Source organism: Rhinolophus hipposideros, assembly GCF_964194185.1.
Source record: "Rhinolophus hipposideros genome assembly, chromosome: 6".
NCBI lineage: Eukaryota > Metazoa > Chordata > Mammalia > Chiroptera > Rhinolophidae > Rhinolophus > Rhinolophus hipposideros.
Window position 1 is genome coordinate 72,567,506 of NC_138052.1, and position 25,324 is coordinate 72,592,829.

At 34.1% G+C, this 25,324-nt stretch overlaps 1 protein-coding gene across 3 annotated transcripts in view; it reads left to right on the top strand.

Annotated features, from left to right (window-relative positions):
• The window catches only part of NBEAL1 (neurobeachin like 1), a 145,976-nt gene that overhangs the window by 55,440 nt on the left and 65,212 nt on the right, over nt 1-25,324 (top strand). For all 3 annotated transcript variants that reach the window (XM_081051454.1, XM_081051453.1, XM_081051455.1), the window contains 15 exons: nt 1,129-1,227; nt 1,316-1,896; nt 3,237-3,369; nt 3,984-4,103; nt 6,600-6,903; nt 9,190-9,275; nt 10,891-10,980; nt 13,410-13,578; nt 14,019-14,152; nt 14,722-14,881; nt 15,015-15,117; nt 15,736-15,892; nt 18,326-18,484; nt 20,795-20,954; nt 23,404-23,492. In XM_081051454.1, coding sequence (XP_080907580.1) covers nt 1,129-1,227; nt 1,316-1,896; nt 3,237-3,369; nt 3,984-4,103; nt 6,600-6,903; nt 9,190-9,275; nt 10,891-10,980; nt 13,410-13,578; nt 14,019-14,152; nt 14,722-14,881; nt 15,015-15,117; nt 15,736-15,892; nt 18,326-18,484; nt 20,795-20,954; nt 23,404-23,492 — 2,544 coding nt within the window. The remainder of the gene's footprint in view (nt 1-1,128; nt 1,228-1,315; nt 1,897-3,236; nt 3,370-3,983; nt 4,104-6,599; nt 6,904-9,189; nt 9,276-10,890; nt 10,981-13,409; nt 13,579-14,018; nt 14,153-14,721; nt 14,882-15,014; nt 15,118-15,735; nt 15,893-18,325; nt 18,485-20,794; nt 20,955-23,403; nt 23,493-25,324) is intronic.

Consider the following 25,324-nt stretch of genomic DNA (forward strand, 5'->3'; position numbering starts at 1 on the left):
GGTAACCACTTTGAGCACCTTTTGTAATTGCAGAAGTCAAATGTGACTTGTATTCATCTTTTGTTATCGGTATATATTAGTGCAGTTTTTTTCTTTCTTAAAATGTGTATACATTTTTTTGGCACCCTCTGTATAAATAACTCTTGGTTAGGTGCCTGCTGAATAGGCTTTTACAATGGTTACACATTGGCCTGGGAATCTAATCTCCATTTAAAAGAGTTTCTGTAAGGAAAAAGATCATTTTAAGTTTTAAGCAATTGGTTTATGAGTATAATGGATTGCTTGTACTGTAGTATGTAATTCAAAACTAAAATGATGTTCAAGTCTTTTTGCAATATGAATTTTTGTACTATCGAATGCCTTGCATGGTTTAAAATTTAAAAGATTATTTAAAAAATGCCTTTTGAAAAAAAAAAGTCCTGCTACCCTTGTTCCATAGTCAACTAGTTTCCCTCCCCAGAGACAACTAATCTTACTCAATTGTTTAAATCTTTTAAATTTAGAATGAGTGTGTATATTTCTACCTATTTTACTGGTCCAGTTTAGTGTTGCTAGGTGTTTTGGTTGTCTTTATATTCTACTTTATGGCTTTGAATGCTCACTAGTTCAAAAATATATGTGACTAAGAAAGACCTTGCTAAATGAACTCAATGCTCCAGATAATTCATACCATTTAGATACAAAAAGTGGAGAGACAACTACCCAGGTTTTTTTAGCCACTACTCAAAATTGCCAGGACTCTTTAGACCTTTGAAGCTGCTGTCTGACTCCTGTTACTCCCCAGAGATTCTCCTTATTTTTCCTTCATTTTTCTTTTGACTTCATGTAATACTGCATTATTTACAAATAAAGTGAAGAAGGTAAAGGAAGTGTCATGTGACCTAATCAGTAAGTAATACAGTAATTTTATAATATACAACTATTGCTAATTTCATTACATTTTGGCAGATTATTATAACATTGTATTCCAGAAGGTATATGGAGTTTAAGATGAAGATATGTGATTTGAGAACTCATATATTTTTAAATAAGTTAATTAACTTAAATGGGAAATCAACTTTTTAAAAAATTTTCAATAATTTCTGTCTTTGAAAATGTGCTTTGATGTGTTGACTTTCCCTCTCCTAGGAAGTATTTAAAGAAAGAATTGGTTATACACATATGTTTGAAGTATTAAAATCCCTGGGTCAACCATCACTGGAACTACTTAAAGAACTTATGAATATGGTGAGGTTTTTTAGATTTATTTTAAAAAGTTCCATTTTCTTTACATCAAAGATGCTAAGTAACCTTTGTCTCTTATGTTGCCTTACAGGCTGTAGAGGGTGACCACACTTCAGTTGGGATTTTGGGCATTAGTAATGTCCAGCCTCTCTTGCTTCTTATCCAGTGGCTTCCAGAGCTAGAATCTCACGACCTGCAGATCTTCATCTCTGATTGGCTGAAAATAATTTGTTGCATTAATAGGCAGAGTCGAACTGTTTGTGTCAATGCAAACATGGGAATTAGAATCATTGAAACTCTCGATTCCCATTCTTCCCTTCATCGAACTTGTGCTGAGAACCTGATTGCACTCCATGGTTCTTTGGGGAGTCAGTCAGTGAGTTCAGAAGAAATACGTCGACTACTAAGACTGCTGAGGGTGGATGAATCTGAGTATATGCACCCTTATACAACTCCTGTGACTCGAGCAATCCTGACAATGGCCCGAAAACAAAGTCTAGAGAGTGCACTGCAGTATTTCAATTTGTCACATAGTATGGCAGGAATTTCTGTGCCCTCTATACAGAAATGGCCAGGGTCTGCCTTTTCCTGCAATGCTTGGTTTTGCTTAGATCAGGATCAGATGACTCTTGGCAGCGCTAACAAAGGAGGAAAAAGAAAACAGCTGTACAGGTACTGGTACAAGTTATGGAATATAAATGAATACTGTCATATGATATATGCTGTGATTCTTTAAACAGGAAAAAGCTTTCCCAAGCATCTAGTTTTTAAATGTACAACAATGTATCTGAAGCTTCTTCATCCTTAGGGTGCACACAGTTTAATTATAAGTATTTTTTGCTTTCATAATAATAATTGTATATCTTAAATATTTTGCTAATTGAGTTCTGAGGTCAGTTTAAAGACAAGTTCCTTCTTAAAAGTACTGTAAAAATGGGAAAAAAAAAAGGAATAATAAACTTGAAAATGAATGGTAATCTTTCTTTTTTGTTGAAGGTGCTATATATGAAGGACTAGAAAACCTATATGTATGTACACCCAGACTAAGTTACTTCAATAACAATTTTTAATATGCTTTTTACTTTTTTTTTCTTTTCACTTTTTGATTTTTTTTTTTTTTGTAAGATTTTATTGGGGAAGGGGAACAGGACTTTATTGAGGAACAGTGTGTACTTCCAGGACTTTTTTCCAAGTCAAGCTGTTGTCCTATCAATCTTAGTTGTGGAGGGTGCAGCTCAGCTCCAGGTCCAGTTGCCGTTGTTAGTTGCAGGGAAACAGCCCACCATCCCTTGCGGGAGTCCAACCAGCAACCTTGTGGTTGAGAGGACGCGCTCCAACCAACTGAGCCATCCGGGAGCTCAGCGTCAGCTCAATTCAAGGTGCCGTGTTCAATCTTAGTTGCAGGGGGCGGAGCCCACCATCCCTTGCGGGACTCGAGGAATTGAACTGGCAATCTTGTGGTTGAGAGCCCTTGCTCCAACGAACTGAGCCATCTGGGAGACAGCTCAGCCCAATCTTAGTTGCAGGGGGTGTTCAATCTCAGTTGCAGGAGGTGGAGCCCACCATCCCTTGTGGGACTCGAGTTGTTGAACCAATAACCTTGTGGTTGAGAGCCCACTGGCCCATGTGGGAATTGCACCGGCAGCCTTCGGAGTTAGGAGCATGGAGCTCCAACCACCTGAGCCACCAGGCCGGCCCTCGCTTTTTGTTTATTAAGACCTTTGTTCATGCTTTCTGAATCTTATTTGGAAAAATTTTGAAGATTTGAAAGTTTATAGTTTTATTATAGTTTGCTAATGGAATTCCAGTTATAAGGCTACCTTTTATTCTTATGCCAAGAAAAGATTTAAAAATCATCTTTGAAGCAAGGTTGGACTGATGTGTGGCAACAGAATGTACGCACAGTGTGTTTGATAAAGCTACTCATGATGACATTATGGTTTTGTGTGCTTCAGTGATGATAAAACTGAACAACTGACTTCAAAAGTTCTGATAATAAATATTTTTGTTAGTTTTTTTACAGGAAGTGGCATGGGTTTTGAAGCTTTTATTACCCATTCAGGTATGTTGGTTGTAGCAGTATGCACGAAAAGAGAATATGCAACAGTTACGCTTCCTGACCACAGTTTCTGTGACTCCCTCTGGGTAAGGCTATAGGGTATCACATTTAGTTTCTTGATTCTTTCCTTTAAAAAACGTATTTGGTGCATGTACATCGAGTATTGTCAGCTGCTTTTTCAGAGTTGATTAATTTTCACCTTCTGTTCATGTTGAAGTTCATCTATAAGGAGGTTACATCATTGTAAATTTCCCAGTAGTCATTTTTCTGTTAAAATATTAAAATGAAGTGTTACGAGTTATTTCAAGTTTTCTCGAATCAAATATGATTTTGAATTTCAAATAAGTTATTAAAATGCATAAATCGTTTAAAGTGCATTTCTGTTGCTTTTCTTAAAATATAAAATGATTCTCGTTAGAAAAATTAATTTTAAAAAATACTCATAGACTTGAAAAGTGCAGAAAAGATACTGTTAGAGTTGTGTGTAGATTTTCTAGAATAGACATAAGTCCTTTTAAAGTACTACAGAAAAAATGTTACTCATTTTGAGATCATTGTTTTTAATCAACATTTAGTTATGCTTAATCTTAAAGTTCTGCTATTCACATAAGCTAGTTATAGAGTAATATTCTGAAAACATCTGTCATTCCAAATACTTAATGTAATTTTCACTTTTTAAATATATGTTTTCCTTTATCAGCACAATGTAACCATAGTTCACATGCCTGGAAAAAGGCCCTTTGGTCAGAGCCTCGTCTATATTTATGATAATGGACAACAGAAGGTCTCTGCTCCTCTCAGATTTCCTGCCATGAATGAAGTAAGCTCATCTAACCTACTCTTTTCTTTTTTTAATTTCCTTTTTATTGGTGAATATTGGGGAACAGTGTCTTTTTCCAGGACTCATCAGCTCAGGACTCATCAGCTCCATGTCAATCTTATTGCGAAGAGCGCAGCTCAGCTCAGGTCAAGTCGTTGTTCTCAATCTAGTTATGGAGGGCGTAACTCACTGGCCCGTGGGGGAATCGAACTGGTGACCTTGGTGTCATGAGCACTGCACTCTAACCACTGAGCCAAGCAGTTTTTTTAAGTTATTTTTCTGTTTTTTTTTTTTTTGTTGTTGTTGTTGTTTTTAAAGATTTTATTGGGGAAGGGGTTCAGGACTTTATTGGGGAACAGTGTGTACTTCCAGGACTTTTTTTCCAAGTCAAGTTGTTGTCCTTTCAGTCTTAGTTGTGAAGGGCGCAGCTTAGCTCCAGGTCCAGTTGCCGTTGTTAGTTGCAAGGGGCACAGCCCACCATACCTTGTGGGAGTCGAACCGGCAACCTTGTGGTTGAGAGGACGTGCTCCAACCAACTGAGCCACCTGGGAGATCAGCGGCAGTTCAGCTCAAGGTGCCGTGTTCAATCTTCGTTGTGGGGGCGGAGCCCACCATCCCTTGCGGGACTCGAGGAATTGAACTGGCAATCTTGTGGTTGAGAGCCCACTGCCCCATGTGGGAATTGAACCAGCATCCTTTGGAGTTAGGAGCATGGAGCTCCAACCGCCTGAACCACCAGGCGAGCCCCTAACCTACTCTTTATGGGATCAATTGATTGAGAACTGTTGAAAATTTCAGTTTAATATAGAAGGTTCTCTTCATTCTAAATGTGTGCCCATAAATTTTAGTGTTTTCTATGTACTAAGATATAGTAAGTTAATATTCTGTTAGCCTGTCATCATTAGATGAAATCAGACAACATCTAATAAAGAAAAACAATTCAAGGAAGAAACAGTATAGTTAAAGGCTTGAAAAAAGGCTTGTAAAGGAAAGCCAAAGAAATTGAATAAAGCAGAGCAAAGAATTGTTTAATAAAGCTCTGTGAGAATATGAAATACTTAGAGACTTATGATGGACTCATTTCTATCTCCATTGAATTTGAAACAATAATGAGGAAACTTTAAACTTTTACATTGTAGTTAGGTATAAGACAAAAAGTATTTATTAGACGAGGATTGCGGCTGCACAGGCCGGTTTGGCTGCACCTGCGGGGTCGAGGGGTCTTGGAGGTGGGGACTTCTGGGAAGACAGCTGAGGCTGGGATTAGCGGTGAATTTTGTTGCTTATGTTTACCTTGTGCATTGTCCTCCTTACAGTTTAGCACATTTAGAACAAATGTGGGTTTGAACTTCGAAACTATTACTCTGTATATGTGGAATCCTATACTAGTGACTTAACTTTTTAGGTTTCATATTTCTCATCTTTGAATTGGAGATAATTATAACTGGCAGGGCTGTCGGGAGGATTAACAGACATATCTAACTTAACATTGTGCCCAACGCATAATAAGGGCTCAATAAATATTAGCCATTGATAAGAATAATAAAAACCAAGGGGCTGCACAATATAGGGAAAAGAGCTGACAAAGACCAAAGTCTACTCACGTTCACCTGAATTCTTTTTTAACTTAGCCTGCCTTTTAGACTTTCATGGTTGTCTCTGCTTTGTCCAATTTTAGCAAAGATGCTGCTAAGTCAGTTGGACCAGAACCCCCGCCTTCCATATCTGGTTGGATTCTTCATCCTCCACCATCTGGGTGATGTCTGATCACCCTGGCCTCGTCAGTTTAGTCAGAATTCCCCTTATCCCTGACATTTCCTCCTAGTACTTTTTCATACACTGACCCCGTAGTCTGCTCCTTGGTTATAAATTCCAACTTGCCCATGCCCTATTCATACTTTAGCCTAATCTCTCGCCCCCATTGAAAGATGCTATGGCAGTAGACCCTATATCTATTGAAATAGTCTTCCCTTGAATATGTCTTCTTTATCGTGTTATTAAATAATTTGTTCTTCAGAAAAATTATTTACTAGAATGACTCTTAAAGAATATTAATGTAAAATTTTTTTGAGAATATTTAGATAATTTTGAAAGGACCTTTTCTAAAGTTAAAGGAATGGATTGGATTACTTCCCAAGTTCTAGGATTCTAATTTCTTATTGCTGTTCATCTCAATGACCTTTTCAGGATAACCTGTAATTAGCATTATTACACTGTTTATAAATTTGAAGGGGGAAAATTAAGTTTTCTCTATTTCAGAATATAAATAAAATTGTTAAAAAACTTTTGTTAATATGTACTCATTAAAAATTCAAAAGTATAAAAGGATATAAAGTATACCTTTGGTAACATCTGTAATGATTTCTTATGTGTATACATGTGTACACACATGATCTGACAGATGTCTTTGTTTTGCTTAATTTTATTTCATTTTAAATGAATGTAGAGATTTAATTAAAATTGTATAATTTGTTTTGTTTATGTCTTTTTTTTTAGCCTTTTATTTCTTGCTGCATTGGTTCAGCTGGGCAAAGAACCACCACTCCCCCACCATCCCAGATCCCAGATCCACCTTTTTCTTCTCCCATTACCCCTCATCGGACATCATTTGGAGGAATTCTGTCCTCAGCTTCCTGGGGAGGAACAATAGAAAAATCAAAATCGATTACCAAATTGATATCAGCAGGAACCCAAGACAGTGAATGGGGATGTCCCACATCTCTGGAGGGTCAGCTAGGGTCTGTTATCATCTTCTATGAAGCACTACAGCCTCCTCAAGTGAAGGCATTATATTTAGCAGGTGAGTATTTACAGTCATACTGTTTAAGTAAACTTAGTTTTTTTCTGTTGCCTAAATCTGAAAAGTGTATTTGTTTTAATGGAAGCTAAAAGGGAATAAAAAGCCTATCACACACCATACCTTTTCCCCCCTTGGCTTTATTGAGATGTTATTTGACATGCAACATATGTATTTTTAAGGAATGCAGTGATGATTTGATATACATATATATTGCAAAATGATTGCCATTATAGTTAATACCTCTGTCCCCTCACATTATTACCATTTTCTATGCGTGTTGATAATGTTTAAGATCTACTTTCTTAACGACTTTCAAGTATATTGTACAGTACAGTATTAATTATAGTACACTGTACTTCTTTTGGTAGGCATAAATAAAGCAAATCTTGGGGAAATATTTCAAAAATCCATAAAGCTGTCCAGTATTAGTCCGTTATGACTGCCATGACAAAATGCCATGCACTGGATGGCTTAAACACTATTTTCTTATAATTTTGAAAGCTAGAATTCCAATATCAAGTTTCAGTCAGGCTTGGTTTCAGGTGAGGTCTCTATTCCTGGTTGGTAGATGGCTGCCTTCTTGGCTATGTCCTCCCGTGGAGTCTGTTCTCTGTATGTGTGCCAGAGATATCTCTGGTGTCTTTTCTTATAAGGGGCTTTTTTGGATTAGGGCCTGACCCTTATGATGTCATTTATCCTTAATTACCTTAAAGACCTAATCTTTAAATGTAGTCACATTAGGGGTTTACTTTCAACATGAATTTGGGGGTACACAATTCAGTCTATTATACTTTTGATAGATTTTAATAAATTGATGAAACAAAATATAAGCCTGTCTTCGTAAAATATTACATGAATGAGGCTAAAATCATGTGTCTTATTTAAAAGCTTGCGATTTTTTTTTATTGTCATATTTTTTTTATTGTCATACCAGATCAAATAGATTATGTATGATAAAATACATTTTAAAAAACATTTTATGTTTAAAGAATCAAAGCAAAGCTTGCGATTTTTATAACTTATATATTAATATACCTGAAGAATTCATGAAGGCAATAGAATTAGGAGTCTTTAGATAAAATTATGAACTGTTTTTATTTTGGCTTTTTCTTTAGGCTATGATTTTAAATATACATGGTTATTGGATCATAACTATTTTCAAAATTATATCTGTATTTTAGTCGATTGTTCAGGAGTTAAGCCTCTGAATATTCATGTATATTAACTCTGCACAATAGCTTATTATTTGTCAAAATTTCTTTTTTTGATTTCATGGGAGTTTTGAGGTGAATGAGACTGTCTAGACTTTCAAAGTTTAGAACCTTGTCATTACTTTAAAACTTACCAAAGTATTTCAAGTTGGTCTTCATAATCTAAATAAATTCCAAGTTAATAAATAATATAGTGTAATTATCACAGCTCTATAGTTTGGATTTTATTCTTACAACCTTTCCTACTTATAATTCCATTCTTATAAATAATAATTATCTATTGTATAGTGTTCATAATGATTTTTTTATTTTTTATTTGTTTCATAATGATCATTTTTAATGGATGCATAATGTTATATTGGATTCATAATGCATGATTTACTTATTCTGTTTATAGTTTTTAATGTTGACTAAACATCAAATGTTAAATATGATGAACCGTTCTACTTATTGGTTTTTTTACTTATTTTGATGGATATATTTATGATAAATTCCCAGGATAAGTTTTCAAAATATGTGAATGTTTTATGGCTCTCAACACGTTACATAATCAGTTTCCAAAAGATACATACCAATTGACAGTCCCTACCAGTAATGTGTAAGTGTACCAGATTCGTCACAGCCTCACTAAGATGGAATGGTCAATACTATCTCCTTCATGTTTTTGATGTAAAATGGAACCGTGTTTTAATTTGTATTTCTTCTATTTATTTTTTTAGTTAACAATTTTTCCTACTCATTTGCTGTTCCGTTTCTAATTGCTAATTATTTTGCTATTTTGTCTTATAAATTTTAGTTGGTTTACGTTAGATAAATTAATAAACTTTATTATATTTGATATCATTAGTTTTATAAATTTCCTTTCTGTAGTGGAGATTGATCCATCACTACCAACTTTTCTAGGTTTTGGGTAAACTGGAAGTGCTATAAAAATAAAGTACATTTGGCTAGTGTGTATTAACTGTGTTATATGAGTAGCTTCAAACAACTTAATTTTAAATTTTGTTCTGATTATACAGAACCGAAGAGGCCATAAGTATTCAATGATAAGTGTGTGTGTATAAATAATTTACAGGTCCAAACTGTTTAAGCCCTTGGAAATTTCAAGAGTCTGACATGGCTGACCTGCCTGGTAATGTCCTTCTTCACTACACTGCAAAGGTCAGAGTAAATACATGGACTGTCCATTTAGTTGTAACTATGCTATGAACTAGAATTCCTTTTTAAATTTGTTTTGTCATTTCAGAGGGTAATTGAGAAAGAGAGGCTGAAAGTGTCATTAAAAATTATTAAAAATAAGGGCAATATAATTTTATGAACTTTTTTTAGCTACCATTTATTTGGTGTTTACAATATATTAAGCTCTATGCTAAATGCTTCACATGTAATATTTCTTTTAATCTTCAAAAAAGCTCTGAGAGTTATATCGCATTAACTGTATCTTTTCTAAACTCTAGTTTTCTGAAACTGAATAAAGATTAGTAATTTGCTTAGCCTAATAATTCTAGTGAATTGCCAGCCTGTTTAATGCATATGTTTAGCCACTATACAATATTTCTGTGTTGGAATTATGCACAAAATATAGTATGGGCACAAAGGAAGAGTGGTTTGTTCTTCCAAAGGTTAAATAGCATAGAAAGGTGGTTTGATGTGTGTTTTAACAGGTAAAGATGAGAGAGGATGTGCAAGGCACAGTGTGCACAGATTGTAAACCTGGGTTCTATGTGTATTTGAGTGCAGGGCACTAAGCAGGAGGAGCAGATGGCCGGAAATAAGATTAGAGGACAAGTGGAGGCTAGGTCATAGCAAACCTCCTGTGCCAGGCATTGGATAGGATTTTAAGCAAAATAGTAATATGACCAGGTTTGCATTTTAGAAAAAGGTCTCAAGCTGCAGTGTGAAAGTTGAATTAGAAGCATAGAAGACTGGAGGCAGCCAGACCACTAAGAGATTAGTCACAGATACACAAGTACTAAGGTAGTAACAGGAGAAAGACATTTCTGTCTCTAAGACTAATGTAGTTTACGTTGAATTAAATGTAAACTCAATTTGCATTTCTTTTGTTAAAGCAATTTTTCTCAATTGCGTTGAGGAAAAACAGCACATCATCTGTGCTAAAATTTGTAGGTTTCTGTTTTTCCTTTTGGAATGGGGATTAAATTCAAGGATGCTTCAATTTGCAAATTCAGAGACTGAACGTGAAGTTACCCACTTTATAAACCTTTTTGGAAGTTAACAGATAACTTAAGTTTCTAGAGTTGCAAACTAAGCTCTTAATCTGAATATAACTAGAATTGGCAGTAACATGAGGGAAAAGAGTGTCTTATGCCTGTGATTGGATTTTTGTAGCAGTATTGTAGTGTATTTTTCTGTTCTGTGATTTTTATATCTCAGACTTTAATCACATTTTATGTGTATCATGAAATTGTGCCTAGGGAAGTACTAATGGGAATAAAACATGGAATGTTTTAAAAAGTCAAAAATCTGTTTGCTTATATTGGCTTAAAAGAGAAAATATTTTAAACTATGATTGGTGAATAAATGTGATTGGTGAATAACAGATGACAAGCAGCAGTGACCTGCATTTGCTGAGTGAGTTCTTTAGGAATCTAGTCCCGGATTTTTTAGAGACAGAGAACAGTAATACTAAATATTGTAGGCATCTTATCACTGACTATACTATATACCTTTTAGGTATATGGTGAAGTGTTCCATATATAGTTAGTTTTGTCTTCATTGTGCTTAGTTGTTTGCCATATTTTTCTTTTATTCTTAGGCCTGCAAAAATTCAATCTGCCTTGATTTATCTACTAATTGTTTGCATGGAAGGTTAACAGGAAACAGAGTAGTGAACTGGGACATTAAGGTAAGATAATGAAAAATTAAGGACAACATATTATGTAAGTTTATGGATCCTTTAGAAGAGTTTAATCTTAAGCATCACCAGGTTCATCTGAATAACAAGGCATGGTTAAAATGTTTGCAGGCAAGATACACAGTTTGAAGAATGAACAAACAAGTAGTTGAATGACTGGAATTTGCTTAAAACTATGTAGTGAAGCATAGTTTTTAAACTATACCATGAGTTTAATACTTTTCATGAGAAAAATATACTGTCTTAGTTAATTGCTCTACTTTTTAAGGTATTTAATTCCTAAAAGTATGTGGCAGATTTCAGCCCGTTCTAACTTTCTCAGAGACTTTGTTCATTATCCCTTTTCTCTTGAATTATATACTTCTCTCTGTCTTTGGTCTCCTGTCCATCCGCTTTAAACAAACTCAGATCTTTCCTCTCGGAGGTTAAGGAGTACTTTTTCCTCTTCCTCACATGCTCCTCTAACTATGATGTCTTGTCTACCTGTTTTATGTGCCTCATATTTTTGTCTCAACTGGACATTATGTCTTGCTTTTATCTAGAGGCCTTTATTTACTTTCTTAGACTGAGTTAACTGCTCTTATCATGGATTCCTGTAGCACTTTATCACTTACTATTGTGAATAGTGACTATTTGCTTCTTTGATTCTCCAGTAGTCCTTAAGAATTTCAAAGAAGGGACCACCCCTTTTTTCACAGGTCCCTGGCACAGGAATATGCAATAACATCGGCCAATGAGTGATTAAATTAGTAAATGCTGTTTGGGCTAAAATGACTTTTTTTTAATTAAAGTTTATTGGGGTGACAATGGTTCCTATTTCTAAAATATACTACTGTTTTCTTAAAAGGTATCCTAAATAGAATTTATAGCTTAAATAAAATCAGAAGAAACATAAGAGTATAGGGAACTTGCTGGTAAATCAGCAAATAACACCTTTATCTGCTAGTCACTTAAAATCAATCAAATATTGGGAGCAGAAATCATTAAGATAATTCAGCCTATGTCAAAATGAATCCAGGGGTGGCCGCATGGCTCAGTTGGTTAATGCGAACCCTCAACAATAAGGTTGCCGGTTCAATTCCCACATGGGATGATGGGCTGCGCCCCCTGCAACTAAAGTTTGAAAACGGCGACTGGATTTGGAGCTGAGCTGTGCCCTCCACAACATTGAAGGACTATGACTTGAAGCTGATGGGCCCTAGAGAAACACACTGTTGCCCAATGTTCCCCAATTTAAAAAAAATGAATCCATCAGTTAGTATTAATCTCATGTTACTTGTGGGGTATAAAACTTTTTTATCTTTCACTTTGAGAGAAGATTACTTATTCTTATGTGTTAGAATAGAAAGATTTATGATGTGTTTGTCAATTCATAAGTTAACTTTTGCTATCACTTGTAAGATTGCTTTTACAAGGCTAGTTCTATGTATTACTTATATATTGAAAACTGATTATTTATGCCATACATTATACTTGAAAATCAAAGCAGTCTTTGTTGCCTTGAGTTACAGCTATGTCAAAAAGAACAGAATTATTAAGAAAAAGACTATTGCATTTTTATATTGCAGCAAAATCAAAGACAAAAAAGTTAAGTGAAATGATAACTGGGAAAAAAATACTTGCCATCCAAAAAGCTAATTTGCTTACTGCATAAAACCCTTAAAAATCAATATGAAAAACAGGCAAAGAATATGAAGAGGTTACTTACAAACTTAAGCTGGATCTACATGACAATTCAGAACATTGTAGCAGTCAGTAATAACTAACTACATAGCACTCACTGTATGTCAGACACTAAGCACTTTTCATATATTAGTTTACTTAGTAACTTTATAAAGTGGCAACTAATACTATTCTCATTTTATAGATGAAGAAACTGAGGCAGAGAAGAGACATTAATAACATGTCAAAGGATTTTGAATATATTTTGTTATGCTATCCAAAATAGTCACTTTGAACTTTGGTTGAAGCCACCACTCGACCTTTTTTGTTAACTTAAAGTAGAGGAGTCAGTTGTAGTTCCACTACCAAATACATTCCTTTTTTCCATGATTTATTCTCCTATTCATTATGCCTAATTACCTTGTGACAGTTTCCTTTTACATCATTTGTGTTACATTATCATATAACCCCACATTATGGAGTTATGTTTGGATTGCCTATGTTTGAAATTTCTAAGCTTTGGAAAACAAAGGTACAGTAAAAATGGTCTGGCCTAGTCTTTCCTGAGTATTGATTATGGTGCCTCCTGAAGCTGCTCTTTAAAGCATATGCCCATACAAGGTTTTCTTTAGCTTAGACTATCCTATACATTGCCTAAAGATTTAGTAAATTATATAACCTCTTACATGCTGTGTAGATATTAAATGAAAAAATTGCCTATGTTTTATAAGATTAAAAATTGTAATTTTCTTTTTCAGGACATCATAAATTGTGTAGGTGGATTAAACGTACTCTTTCCTCTATTGGAACAAATTAGCCACTCCAGTGAAGGACAGATTTTTGAAGGAATGAATGAAAGAACAGTTTCTGAATTGATGACACCAATAGAAGGAGATTGGGTGGTATTGACCTCCACAAAGGCATCAGGTATTAAGATGAAATTAATTCAAAATAGTCATTGAGAAATTTGAGTATTAATTGAAAAATAGATTAAAATGTCTTGCTACCATTAGGAAGAAACTTAACCATTTGTAGCTGAAGCAGCCCGTCTCTAATTTTACTAATGTAGTTCAGGAAGTTCCTATATCTGTGGTCAGAAAACTTACGATGTTGGTTTACTCTTGATTATCCTTAGTTTGTATGCTTAGTGGAAATATGACAACATTGTTAAATATGGTAGAGAAAATATTTACATGTGCATAGAAGTGTACAGTATACAATTGCTGCTTTTTCTGATATTTGTGTTCTACAACAGACTTTTAGAGGCTAATTTCTGAACCAAATTCTTTGTGTTACAATGTGCATTATGATATAGAAAATGTGATATAAAAGTGATTAATTATGATAACATATTCACAATTCCACAGAGTCAAGACTAGAGAGAAGTTTAGTTGCAACATTTATATTGATTATGAAACACTTTATTCAAAGACATCCTATTAACCAGGACAATCTTATTCACTCCCATGGAGTTTCCACTCTTGGTGCCTTACTTCAGAAGGTGAGCTAGTCTAACGTTATGTAGGTATGGCTAATGATTGTAATTAGCAGTTAGTGTTGGAATTCTTTCTTCCTAACATGTAAATACATCTTTTTGAAATTACTCTATTATAGCTTAAGTTATGTTAGTGGATATAATTTATTTTATATTTTATATTTATATTTATATTTTATATTTTATATTTACAAGTAGATTTTGTAAACTTCTGTTTTTATATATATGTGTGTATATATGTGTGTGTACGTACACAAACACACACACAAAACCACTTTAAAAATTTCCGTTGAATTACTTTATACAATTACTTATCTTACGTAACACTATATAGTCTTTGAAATACAGGACCTTGTTAGTTCTCGTATTTGGGATATTTGATCAATTTAAGACTCTTATTTTAGGACTATGACATTAAGAAAATATGTTCTGGCATTACTGCAGAAAAATTAATGTTTAAATTGTTTATATTTTTCTAACCAAGATTTTTGTATTTAGTAGATGTCCTGAATAAATTATAGCTTAATGACAATTTAAACTGAACTTTACAGAACTTTCTTCTGTTTGGATTTCAGGTGCCAAGCACCTTGATGGATGTTAATGTATTGATGGCAATTCAATTACTGATTGAACAAGTATCAGTAGAGAAAAATATGCAGCTCTTACAACAAATGTATCAGTATTTACTCTTTGACTTTCGTATTTGGAACCGTGGAGATTTTCCCTTTCGAATCGGTGAGAGCACAGGCTATTGATAAATTTTATAACTATAATAAATAACTATAATAACATTGGTTAATAACATTGTATAACTACATGTGTGACTTTATTTTAGGTATATCATTTAAGAGTGAACTTTCTGTTTTAGGTCATATACAGTATCTTTCCACCATCATCAAAGACAGCAGGAGAGTTTTCCGAAAGAAGTATGGTGTGCAGTTTCTCCTAGATATGCTTAGGATTTATTATGGGTATGATGTCCTTACATCTTCTCAGTTTGATACTGTTTTCTGCCTGCTACTTGATTGGAACATCTAGATTGTTTATTTTCCAGCAATTCTAATATTCTTTAACTTCAGCGAGGCAGGATAGTGTGGGGGTTAAAATGATGAACAATGGATCATATACATTGGGTTTGAATCTTGTGTTTCATTAATTGTCCAGCTGTAGATAACTTACTCAACTTTCCTGCACTTAAGTTTTCTGGTCTATGACAAGGAGATAATGAAACTGACATCCTATGGTTGTTTTGAGGATTAAAATAAATGAGTTAATAATGAATAAAACACTTGGAACTATCTGCCACATAGGGAGTGTTAAATATAAGCTGTTTTAACAATTTATGTTTTTGTTATTGAAACTTCTAATTACAGAAGGTTTTCCTTAAATAGAAAAAGAAGCCAAAAAATACCAAGAATTCTTTTTTTTATTAGATTTATTGGAGGTAATAACATTGGTTAATAACATTGTATTATGAATTCTACTAATTACATATAAACATCTTTTTTAAACTGAATTCTTTCATATAAAAAAGTACAAAAATACAAACATTTGAATTTCAATTCTTGCACTTTTACTTTCTCTTTCAGGAGTGATTGTAAATATAGTGAGCTGTCTGTAGATGATATTCGAACAATAAGGACTTCTTTGTATGGACTAATTAAATATTTTCTGTGCAAAGGTGGAACTCATGAAGAAATACAAAGTATTATGGGTTTCATAGCTGCTATTAATGAAGAAGAACAGGTATTATGTCAGAGATAAGTCTATTTTTTCTTTTTAACATTTAAGTTTCTATGTCATCTGTTAAACGTATACATCTATAATAAACATATTTTAAGATTAAATGTATATAGTGTCACATATACACAGTTAAAGAAGTAAATTTTATCTCCTGACTGAAAGTTTAACAAACTAGATGGCAGTATAATAAAATATTTTAATGAATTAGAAAGTAGTACCTTGTTTCCCGAAAATAAGACCTAGCCGCACCATCAGCTCTAATGCATCTTTCAGAGCAAAAGTTAATATAAGAGGGCCAGCCCAGTGGCTCAGGTGGTTAGAGCTCCATGCTCCTAACTCTGAAGGCTGCCAGTTCGATTCCCACATGGCCAGTGGGCTCTCAACCACAAGGTTGCCGGTTCAACTCCTCGAGTCCCACAAGGGATGGTGGGCTCCACACCCTGCAACTAAGATTGAACACGGCACCTTCAGTTGAGCTGCTTCCCGGATGGCTCAGTTGGTTGGAGCATGGGCTCTCAACCACAAGATTGCCAGTTCAATTCCTCGAGTCCCGCAAGGGATGGTGGGCAGCGCCCCCTGCAACTAAAATTGAACCACGACACCTTGTGTTGAGCTGCCGCTGAGCTCCCGGATGGATGGCTTGGTTGGAGCGCATCCTCTCAACCACAAGGTTGCCAGTTCGATTCCTTGACTCCCACAAGGGATGGTGGGCAGTGCCCACTGCAACTAAAATTGAACATGACACCTTGAGCTGAGCTGCCGCTGAGCCCCCGGATGGCTCAGTTGGTTGGAGCAGGTCCTCTCAATCACAAAGTTGCCGGTCCACAACTAAGACTGAAAGGACAACAACTTGAAGCTGAACGGCACCCTCCACAACTAAGATTGAAAGGACAACAACTTGACTTAGAAAACAGTCCTGGAAGTACACACTGTTCCCCAATAAAGTCCTGTTCCCCTTCCCCAATAAAATCTTAAAAAAGGTTAATATAAGATATTATATTAATATTATATTATATCATATTATATTATACCCGGAGTTTTATGTTATATTATATTATATTATATTATATTATATTATATTATATTATATTATGTTATATTACATAAGACCTGGTCTTATAGTAAAATAAGACTGGGTTTTATATTAATTTTTGCTTCAAAAGATGCATTAGAGCTAGCTGATGGTCTGGCTAGGTCTTATTTTCCAGGAAACAACGGTATGTGAAAATAGTTGCTTTGGCAATTCTGAAGCATATTTTCATAGGCCATAATGGTATGTTTACCTATCATCAAAGTCATTGGGCAGATTTCTAACATGAATTTTAACATAGGTTCATAAAAATTTTGCATAATGAGTAAATTATAAATGTTTTTTTCAATTTTAAATACTTAATGTACATTATTCATGTATACCTCAGAACTACGTTTTAAAACAATGGTCTTCAGTCAGCTTTACCTGGGAATTTTTTAGAAATGTAATTATATTGCTGAATCAAATCCTCCAGGTGATTCTGTTGCATGGTAGAATTTGAAAACCACTGATATAAAATATACAGACTGGTAATTACTCTTCCCATTTGCATATTTGGAAGTAGATGTTCAGAGAGATTAGGTAACTTAAAAAGTCACACAGCTGATAAACCTGGTATTAGAACCCAGGTATAATTACTTGCTGTTTCTTTGCTCTTTCTATATATCACTCTCAATATCAAATTTGAGCAGTCGTAATTTATGTTGTCTCAAATATTTTTCCTGCTATCATGAAATATTCATTGTCTACTCAGTGGTTACGTGACTTCATAATTGCTATTATATAGATGAATTAACTTCAGCTATTTTCCTATAAGTTTGGCATACTTCAAAAGCTCATTAGAATAATGAGTAGTCATCTTATTTCATGATAGTTGTACTGTTACCTGCTAAGATTTATTGCCAATGATATTTTCTTGGTCATTTCAATCAAAGAATTATTTATTGAAAACTTAATGTATACATAGAGTAATACTAGACATTGTAGGTTTATAACAATGAATGATCATTCTTTTAGCCTAATGTATGCAGGGTTGGATAAGAGAGGTTTATAAATAATTATGAAACAAAAAAGAGTATGATAACATCTATAAGAGAGATATAAAGTCCTATGAGGTATTCTTAGGAGAATGTTACATGTTAGGAGACCAGGAAAGGCTTAATGGAAGAGATGATTTTTTACATGGACAAAGAAGGTAAATATGGTAGTGAGAATATATACAAATGAAGACAGAATAAGCCAAGAGCATAATGGAGGGAAAGCCAGGGTTCAGAAGACATCAGATAATTCAGTTAGGCTAGAACATTAGGGTTTGTAGTATTTAGTTAAATAACTTTGTGTTTTATGATTTTATTTGTGCTTCCATATATGAGTGTTTTTTGTTTTTTGTTGTTTAATTTTAAAAGCTCCTTGGAATTTTAGATATACTCTTAAGTCTCCTACATACCAGCCCAACTAGAGGTCAACTCTTCCTACTGCTGTTTGAACCAGGAAATGCTGACATACTCTATGCCTTGCTCTTAAATCAGAAGTATTCTGACAGACTAAGAGAAATCATTTTTAAGGTATAAACATTTCTTAAATGTCTTTCTATTTTGGGGTATTTGTGGGTATATGAATTTACTTGGAACATAGCCATTTTAAGAATGTGAATTCTTTTTTCATATCTTATATCTAATTTTAAATTGTCAAATTTGTATTGACATATTTTACATGTGTTTGCATATTTAAAAGCTAATTATGTTGTAATCTGATCAATCATTTCAGTGGAATATGTTCTTTGTCATACTGTCCTCAGTATAAAACCTCTCATCTGCTTTTTGACTTATGATGGTTCTGCATGGCAGATCAATAACTAGCCTTATGTATAACTCACTATTTGTCAGGCACTAAACACTTTTCATATTCTAGCTTACTTATTCCTCACAACAACTTTATGAAGTGAAAATATCCCCATTTTATCGATGAAGATACTGAGGCAGAAAAATAGAACGTATTTTATTAAACTAGCCAGAATATCCAAAACTTCAAACATTGGCTGAAGTCACCCAATCCACTTTTTATTTGTTTACTAAAAATAAAGGAGTCAGACATATGAGGTGTGACCAAACAATATGGTGAAAGTTTAAATAAAAATTTATTACCGTAGAAGACATTACCATTAATCCCCTCTCAATATGCCCCCTCCCCCCTCTTTCCGCACTCGCTAATCCCATCATTCTTGCACTTTCTGAAGCAGTTCTGAAGCCCTCTTTCGTGAGTGTCTTTAGGTGTGCTGTTGTGGCTGTCCCGAGGTCCTGAATCATTTTGACTTTGGGGAAGATCCAGAAGTTGCATGGTGCCAGATCCAGTGAATAAGGTGGATCTGTCAAACAACACACCATAATGTTTTTATTTGACAGAAATTGCCATATCAGAACCAATGTGTGATACGGAGCGTGTCCATTGTGATCAAAAACCACGGTGAATGCTGCTGCCGAGTGCCACCCAATAGAAAGGCAGGGATCTTCAATATGGCAAGTGGTGTGTCAAACCTTGTTAACAGTGTGCGACAAGCTTCAACTTTTTCAGTATAATCAGTTGGGTGTGAGCTATGATTGAGAGAAGGTGTGTTTTAAAGTGTGCCATAAATCATCTTCCATCATGACAATGCTCCGTGTCATACATCACTTCTGGTATACAGCAATTTCTGTCAAATAAAAACATTATAGTGTGTCCTCATCCACCTTATTCACTGGATCTGGCGCTGTTTGACTTCTGGCTCTTCCCCAAAGTCAAAATGATTTAGGACATCGAGGCAGACACAACAGCACAACTAAAGACACTCACAAAAGAGGACTTAAGAACTGCTTCAGAAAGTGGCAAGAACGATGATATAAATGTGTTCGAAGTGAGGGGGAGTATTTTGAGGGGGATTAATGGCAAAGTGTCTTTTACTGTAATAATTTTTTAAATTTAAATGTTCACTGTATTTTTTTATCATACCTCGTATTTCTACTGCCAAATAAATTCTTTTTCCATGATTTGCCTGTTCATTGTACCTAATTGCCATGCAACAGTTGTTTCCTCTTACATCATTAGTAGTGTTACATTATAAAGTCTACTTATGAGGTCATGTTTGGAATACCTATTTGAAATCCTTAAACTTTGGAAAACAAAGATGCTTTAAAAATGATTTAGCCTAGTCCCTCTTGAGTACTGGTCATGGCGACTTCTGAGGCCACTCTTTAAAACATCTGCCCACACAACTGTTCCTTTATGGAGATTAAATGTTATTTCTTCAAAATGTCCTGAAAGGATCGTTCATATTATTTTGCCAAGAATACCCTTTCCATGTAGGGCTTCGGTATCTCACTTTGAAGGATGTTGATCTCTCTCCAAGAAGTATGGGGTTACTAACTCATTCTTCCATTGTAGCATATGGATGGATGGGTTGCTTCACAAAATGTTTCCTTGTTATTGAAAATTAGTTTGATGACTGTTACATAAATAGATTACTAAATTGATCTAGAAGTATCTTTGTTTTCTTTGAGAACACATCTTTGTGACTCTTGCAAACTATATGGTTTGTTTTGTTCTATGCCTTAGCCATTAAAAGAAAATTTTAAATTATTTCTTTCATCTGCTAAGAAATACATGTAAACTAGAGTTTTTAACATATTATGTGTGTTTCAGTCCAATTTACTTTTAAATCCACTATAATGATAGTATGATACAGAGTGCTCCTTATTAGTGCTGGATTTTTTTTTGTTTTGTTTTATATATTTAAAATAAAATTATACTCCATAAACATCTTACACTAATATTTATTCAATACTAAACTAACAAATTGTTCTGAGTTTTTTATATTGAGAAGACTGTATTATTCTGACCAGGTTATGGAACAAATGTTGAAATGCACAAATGTTTATGAACGAAGCAAACAACGTATTCGACTCAGAGAAGTTGGCTACTCAGGGTTGGGACTCCTTATCAGTGAAGCATCTGTTAATACTTCTCTCATTAAAAACCTCACCAATCAAATCATAAATACAGGTATGACTAAGGAGACAATGCTGATAACTTTTAAGAAATGTTCTTCATAGTCACATAATTCTAGGATGGTTCTCAATTTTTTTTTCCCCTGAAGGTTCTTTTTTCCTCCTTACTCAGGTTGCTTTTTAAATTACCTGCTATTTGACTCAGCAGGGCTTTCCTTAGGTATTGTTCCTTATGTCTCCAAAGGGCAAACAGTGCCTTACTTAGTAGGCTCCCAGTAAATGTTTATTGACTTAGTGATTAGAAAATAATTCAGTCTGTGTAACAAGAAAAGGACACTAGAGAAAATATGTATGAAGTAGTCTATCATTTTTCTTTATGGAGCTTAAATTCTTAAAGTCAGAATTAAAACTAATTTCAGATATTCTTTGTTTGATAAACCTTTTTTTAGTGCATTCTACAAAGTGTAGAATCATAACATGCTGAGAGCTCATTAGGTATAAGATAAGTCTCTGCCTTGGGTGTTTTACCATCTTGATAAGATAAAACGTACATAAAAAGATAAATAATAGGCTAAGTTCCAAGCAGTATGGACAGTATGTTCAGGCAACCAAAAGAAAAGAGTAGTTATTTAGGGTTTTCTCAGAAAGATATCAAACATTGTAAACCTACTGTTTTTATAAAATTTGAACATATCTATAATGGTATTTAAAATCAAACAATGATTTCGCATTTATATAACTATTACCAATGGTTCTTTCTTTGAGAAAGAACTTGAGAAAGAAGAAACCTGAAGGCATCACTCTTTCTGATTTTAAACTATACTACAAAGCTATAATAATCAAAACAGTAGGCTGTGGGCATAAAAACATACACACAGACCAATGAAACACAACTGAGCCCAGAAACAAACCTACATATATGTGGTCAGCTAATATTTGACAAGGGATCCATGAATACTCAATGGTGAAAAGATAGTCTCTTCAATAAATAGAGTCAGGAAAACTGGGCATCCAGGTGCGAAAGAATAAAAATGACCCCTATCTTACTCCACTCACAAAAATTAACTCACGTGAATTAAAGATTTAAATGTAAGACCTTAGCCATAAAACTGGTAGAAGAAAATCTAAGGAAAATGCTTCTTGACATTGATCCTGGTGGTTATATTTTTGGATATGATACCAAAAGCACAAGCAAAAAAAAGTCAAACAAGTGGGACTACAGCAAATTAAAAAGCTTCTGCGCAGCAAAAGAAACTACCAACAAAATAAAACATTTGCAAATTAGAATCTAATAAGGGGTTTTAGTATCCAAAATATATAAGGAAATCATACAACTCAATATAAAAAAACAAACATAAAACAATTAAAAATGAGTAAAGGACCTGAATAGATATTTTTTCCAAAGAAGACACCCAAATGGCGAATAGGTCCATGAAAAGGTGCTTATCATCCTTAATTATCAGGGAAATGCAAATCAAAGCCAACAGATACCACTTCATACCTATTAGAATGGCTATTATAAAAAAGACAAGAAGTAAGTGCTGGTGAAGATGTGGAGAAAAGGGAACCCATGTGCACTGTCGATGGGATCGTAAATTGGTACAGTTACTGTGGAAAAAGGTATGGCGGTTCTTCAGCAAATTAAAAATAGAATTCCATATGACTCAACAATCACACTACTGGGTATGTATCCAAAGGAAATGAAGTTACTCTCTGGAATAGATCTGCACCCCCATGTTTTTGGCACCATCATTCATGACAGCTAAGACATAGAAACAAACTATGTGTCCCCATTCATGGGTGAATGGATAAAGAAGGTGTGTGTGTGTGTGTGTGTGTGTATGTGTGTGCATGCGTGTATGTACACACACAATGGAATGTTAACCGTAAAAATAAGGACATCTTGCCATTTGCAACAACATGGATGAACCTGGAAAGCACTCTGCTAAGTGAAATAAGTCAGATAGAGAAGGACAAATACTGTATGATCTCACTTATATGTAAAATCCAAAAAGTCAAACTCAGAGGGTAGATTGGTGGTTACCAAGGCCACGGGTGTAAAGGAAGTAGGTGAAGGTGGTCAAAGCGTTCAGACTTCCAGTTATAAGATGAATAAGTTTGGGGATCTAATGTACAACATGGTGAATATAGTTAACAATACTGTATTGTGTACTTGAAAGTTGGTAAGAGAGCAGATATTAAATGTTCTCACCACAAAAAGAAAAATGGTAACTGTGAGTTAGTGGATATATTAACAAACCTTATTGAAATCATTTTACAGTATAAATGTGTATCAAATCATCATATTGTACACCTTAAACTTATACAATGTTTTATGTCAATTACATCTCAATAAAGCTGGAAAAAAATAAAGGGTATCTGTTGATAGCAAAAAAAATAAAAATGAAACAATTATATCAGCATTTATATAACTTTTACCTACAGTTCTTTCTTTGGTTATCTCTGGAATTCGTTTTTAACTTTTTGTTTTTTCCCCACCATAGATCCTGCTATTAATTTCAAAGATCTGTTGTCTGTGGTACATATATCTCACAGAACATGTATAAATGTCAGAGTAGTCATCTGCAGAAAGGTTAGTAAATTTTTGAGGTGTACTTTAAAATAGCAGTATCTTTAGACTGTGAATAACTTTTAGCGTGTTTTGCACCAGATAGAAGTTTTAATATGTTATTTTATAAATGACATAATTTTGTGAATAGTTTCCTTTTTTGAGGTCAGTTAACTTCATTTACTCACAAGCAATCAGCATATGATTTTGTTCTTTTTAGCCCTACATGGGCTCCTGGGAATAGGCCTTTTCCAGAGATGTTTATTACCAGAGAATAGTTTTTTTTAATTAAAAACTTTCAATGATTATGACCATTTTTAATTCATATACCATATTTTAGAATTTCTAAATCTTTTGAACTTTGTGGAAAGAATTTTCTTCAATTTGTTTATGTATAGTCTAGCAATGATTTGACTTCAGTGTACCCATTAACCTTTATCTAGAGCAACAATTAGTTATCCCCCATGTTTCTTCCTGATTATAACCTTTTGCCTCCACTAGTAACCACTGACCTGTATAGAATTTAATGTGCTTCCTGCTTTTCTTAATTTTCTTAATTATTTCCTAATTGTGTCACAGCATTTTTCAATCAGTAAATGTGGATATATATCTTTCTCTTTAATGGCTACATTTTAAGTTTTTTGGCCATTCTATAAAATTCCTTGTTGTTGGAATTTAGGTTGTTTCTCTTTTTCCATGTCAATAAACTACTGTTAAGAACATTTTTTTATATATATGTATCTTTACCTATTTGTGGTAACACATCTGGAGTACATAATCCTGAAATGGAATTGCTGTGTCACAGGGTATTCACATTTTACATTTTGATGGATTTTGCCCTATTGTCCTTGAAGCAGCAGCTCATGCAAATTGATCCTTTCCTTTCAGTGTGCAGTTGGAAACAGCTTCCAGTGCACCCTAGTTTTTATCCACTATGTGTATATTAAGTACAAATAGTATGTCTTGTTTTATGGAAAATTGAAAGTAATGAAATCAAGAAAAGTTTCTTTGTCAAGCAAAGCTTCATCTGGAAGGAAAAATAATTGGTATTCTGCACCTGTAGAGTAATGGGAGATCCCTGATTGATAGCATTAGTGAAGAAAGAAACTTCCTATGTCATTGTGACTCATTATTTTGTATATCAGCATCAGTGTATTAATGTTGAAGTCCCTACCGACATTCTTCATCTCCTGTAATGAAACTTGTCACAGTTAGAAATTCTGATAGGAGAGATATTATACTCTAACCACTGGGAGCCAAAGTTCTTTTCATCTGCATAGAAGTTTATAGGCTTTATGTTAAAAATGTCTTAAAAGATCGTAACTGAATTTCTGACAGTGTTTGAGAACTTGTTTTTATTCTAAAGAAATGTGAAGTCAATTGTATAGTGAAGATCATACACATTGCCATGTCAGTGGATACTCTTTCATTTCAGTTTCTTACTCTTGCTAAATAGCAGCATCCATCTTACTGGAATTAGTTTTTTGGAATTAAAGTTTAGTTTGTGTTCTGTTTGTACAAGATAGAGTTAATAAAAAAATAGTTTTGTAAAGGCAGCCATTAATTTCATCTGGAAAAAAAAAATGAAATGGGAAAACATTATTCTTGGGGCACCTAGATTCTACCAAAGTGTCTTGTGTGTCCTGGTTTACTTCCCTAACCCTGGAGCCAGAACTGTGGCACATAGTAGATGTTCAATATTTGCTGAACAAATGTGATAAACTCATGAAGGTATTTAGTTGAGTGGATATAACTTTATGATATCTTAAATATATTTTCATTCTATTTATATTTTCTCTCTGACTAAATTAAATTAACATGAGTGTGTTGACATGTGGAGGATAATTTATCTTTTT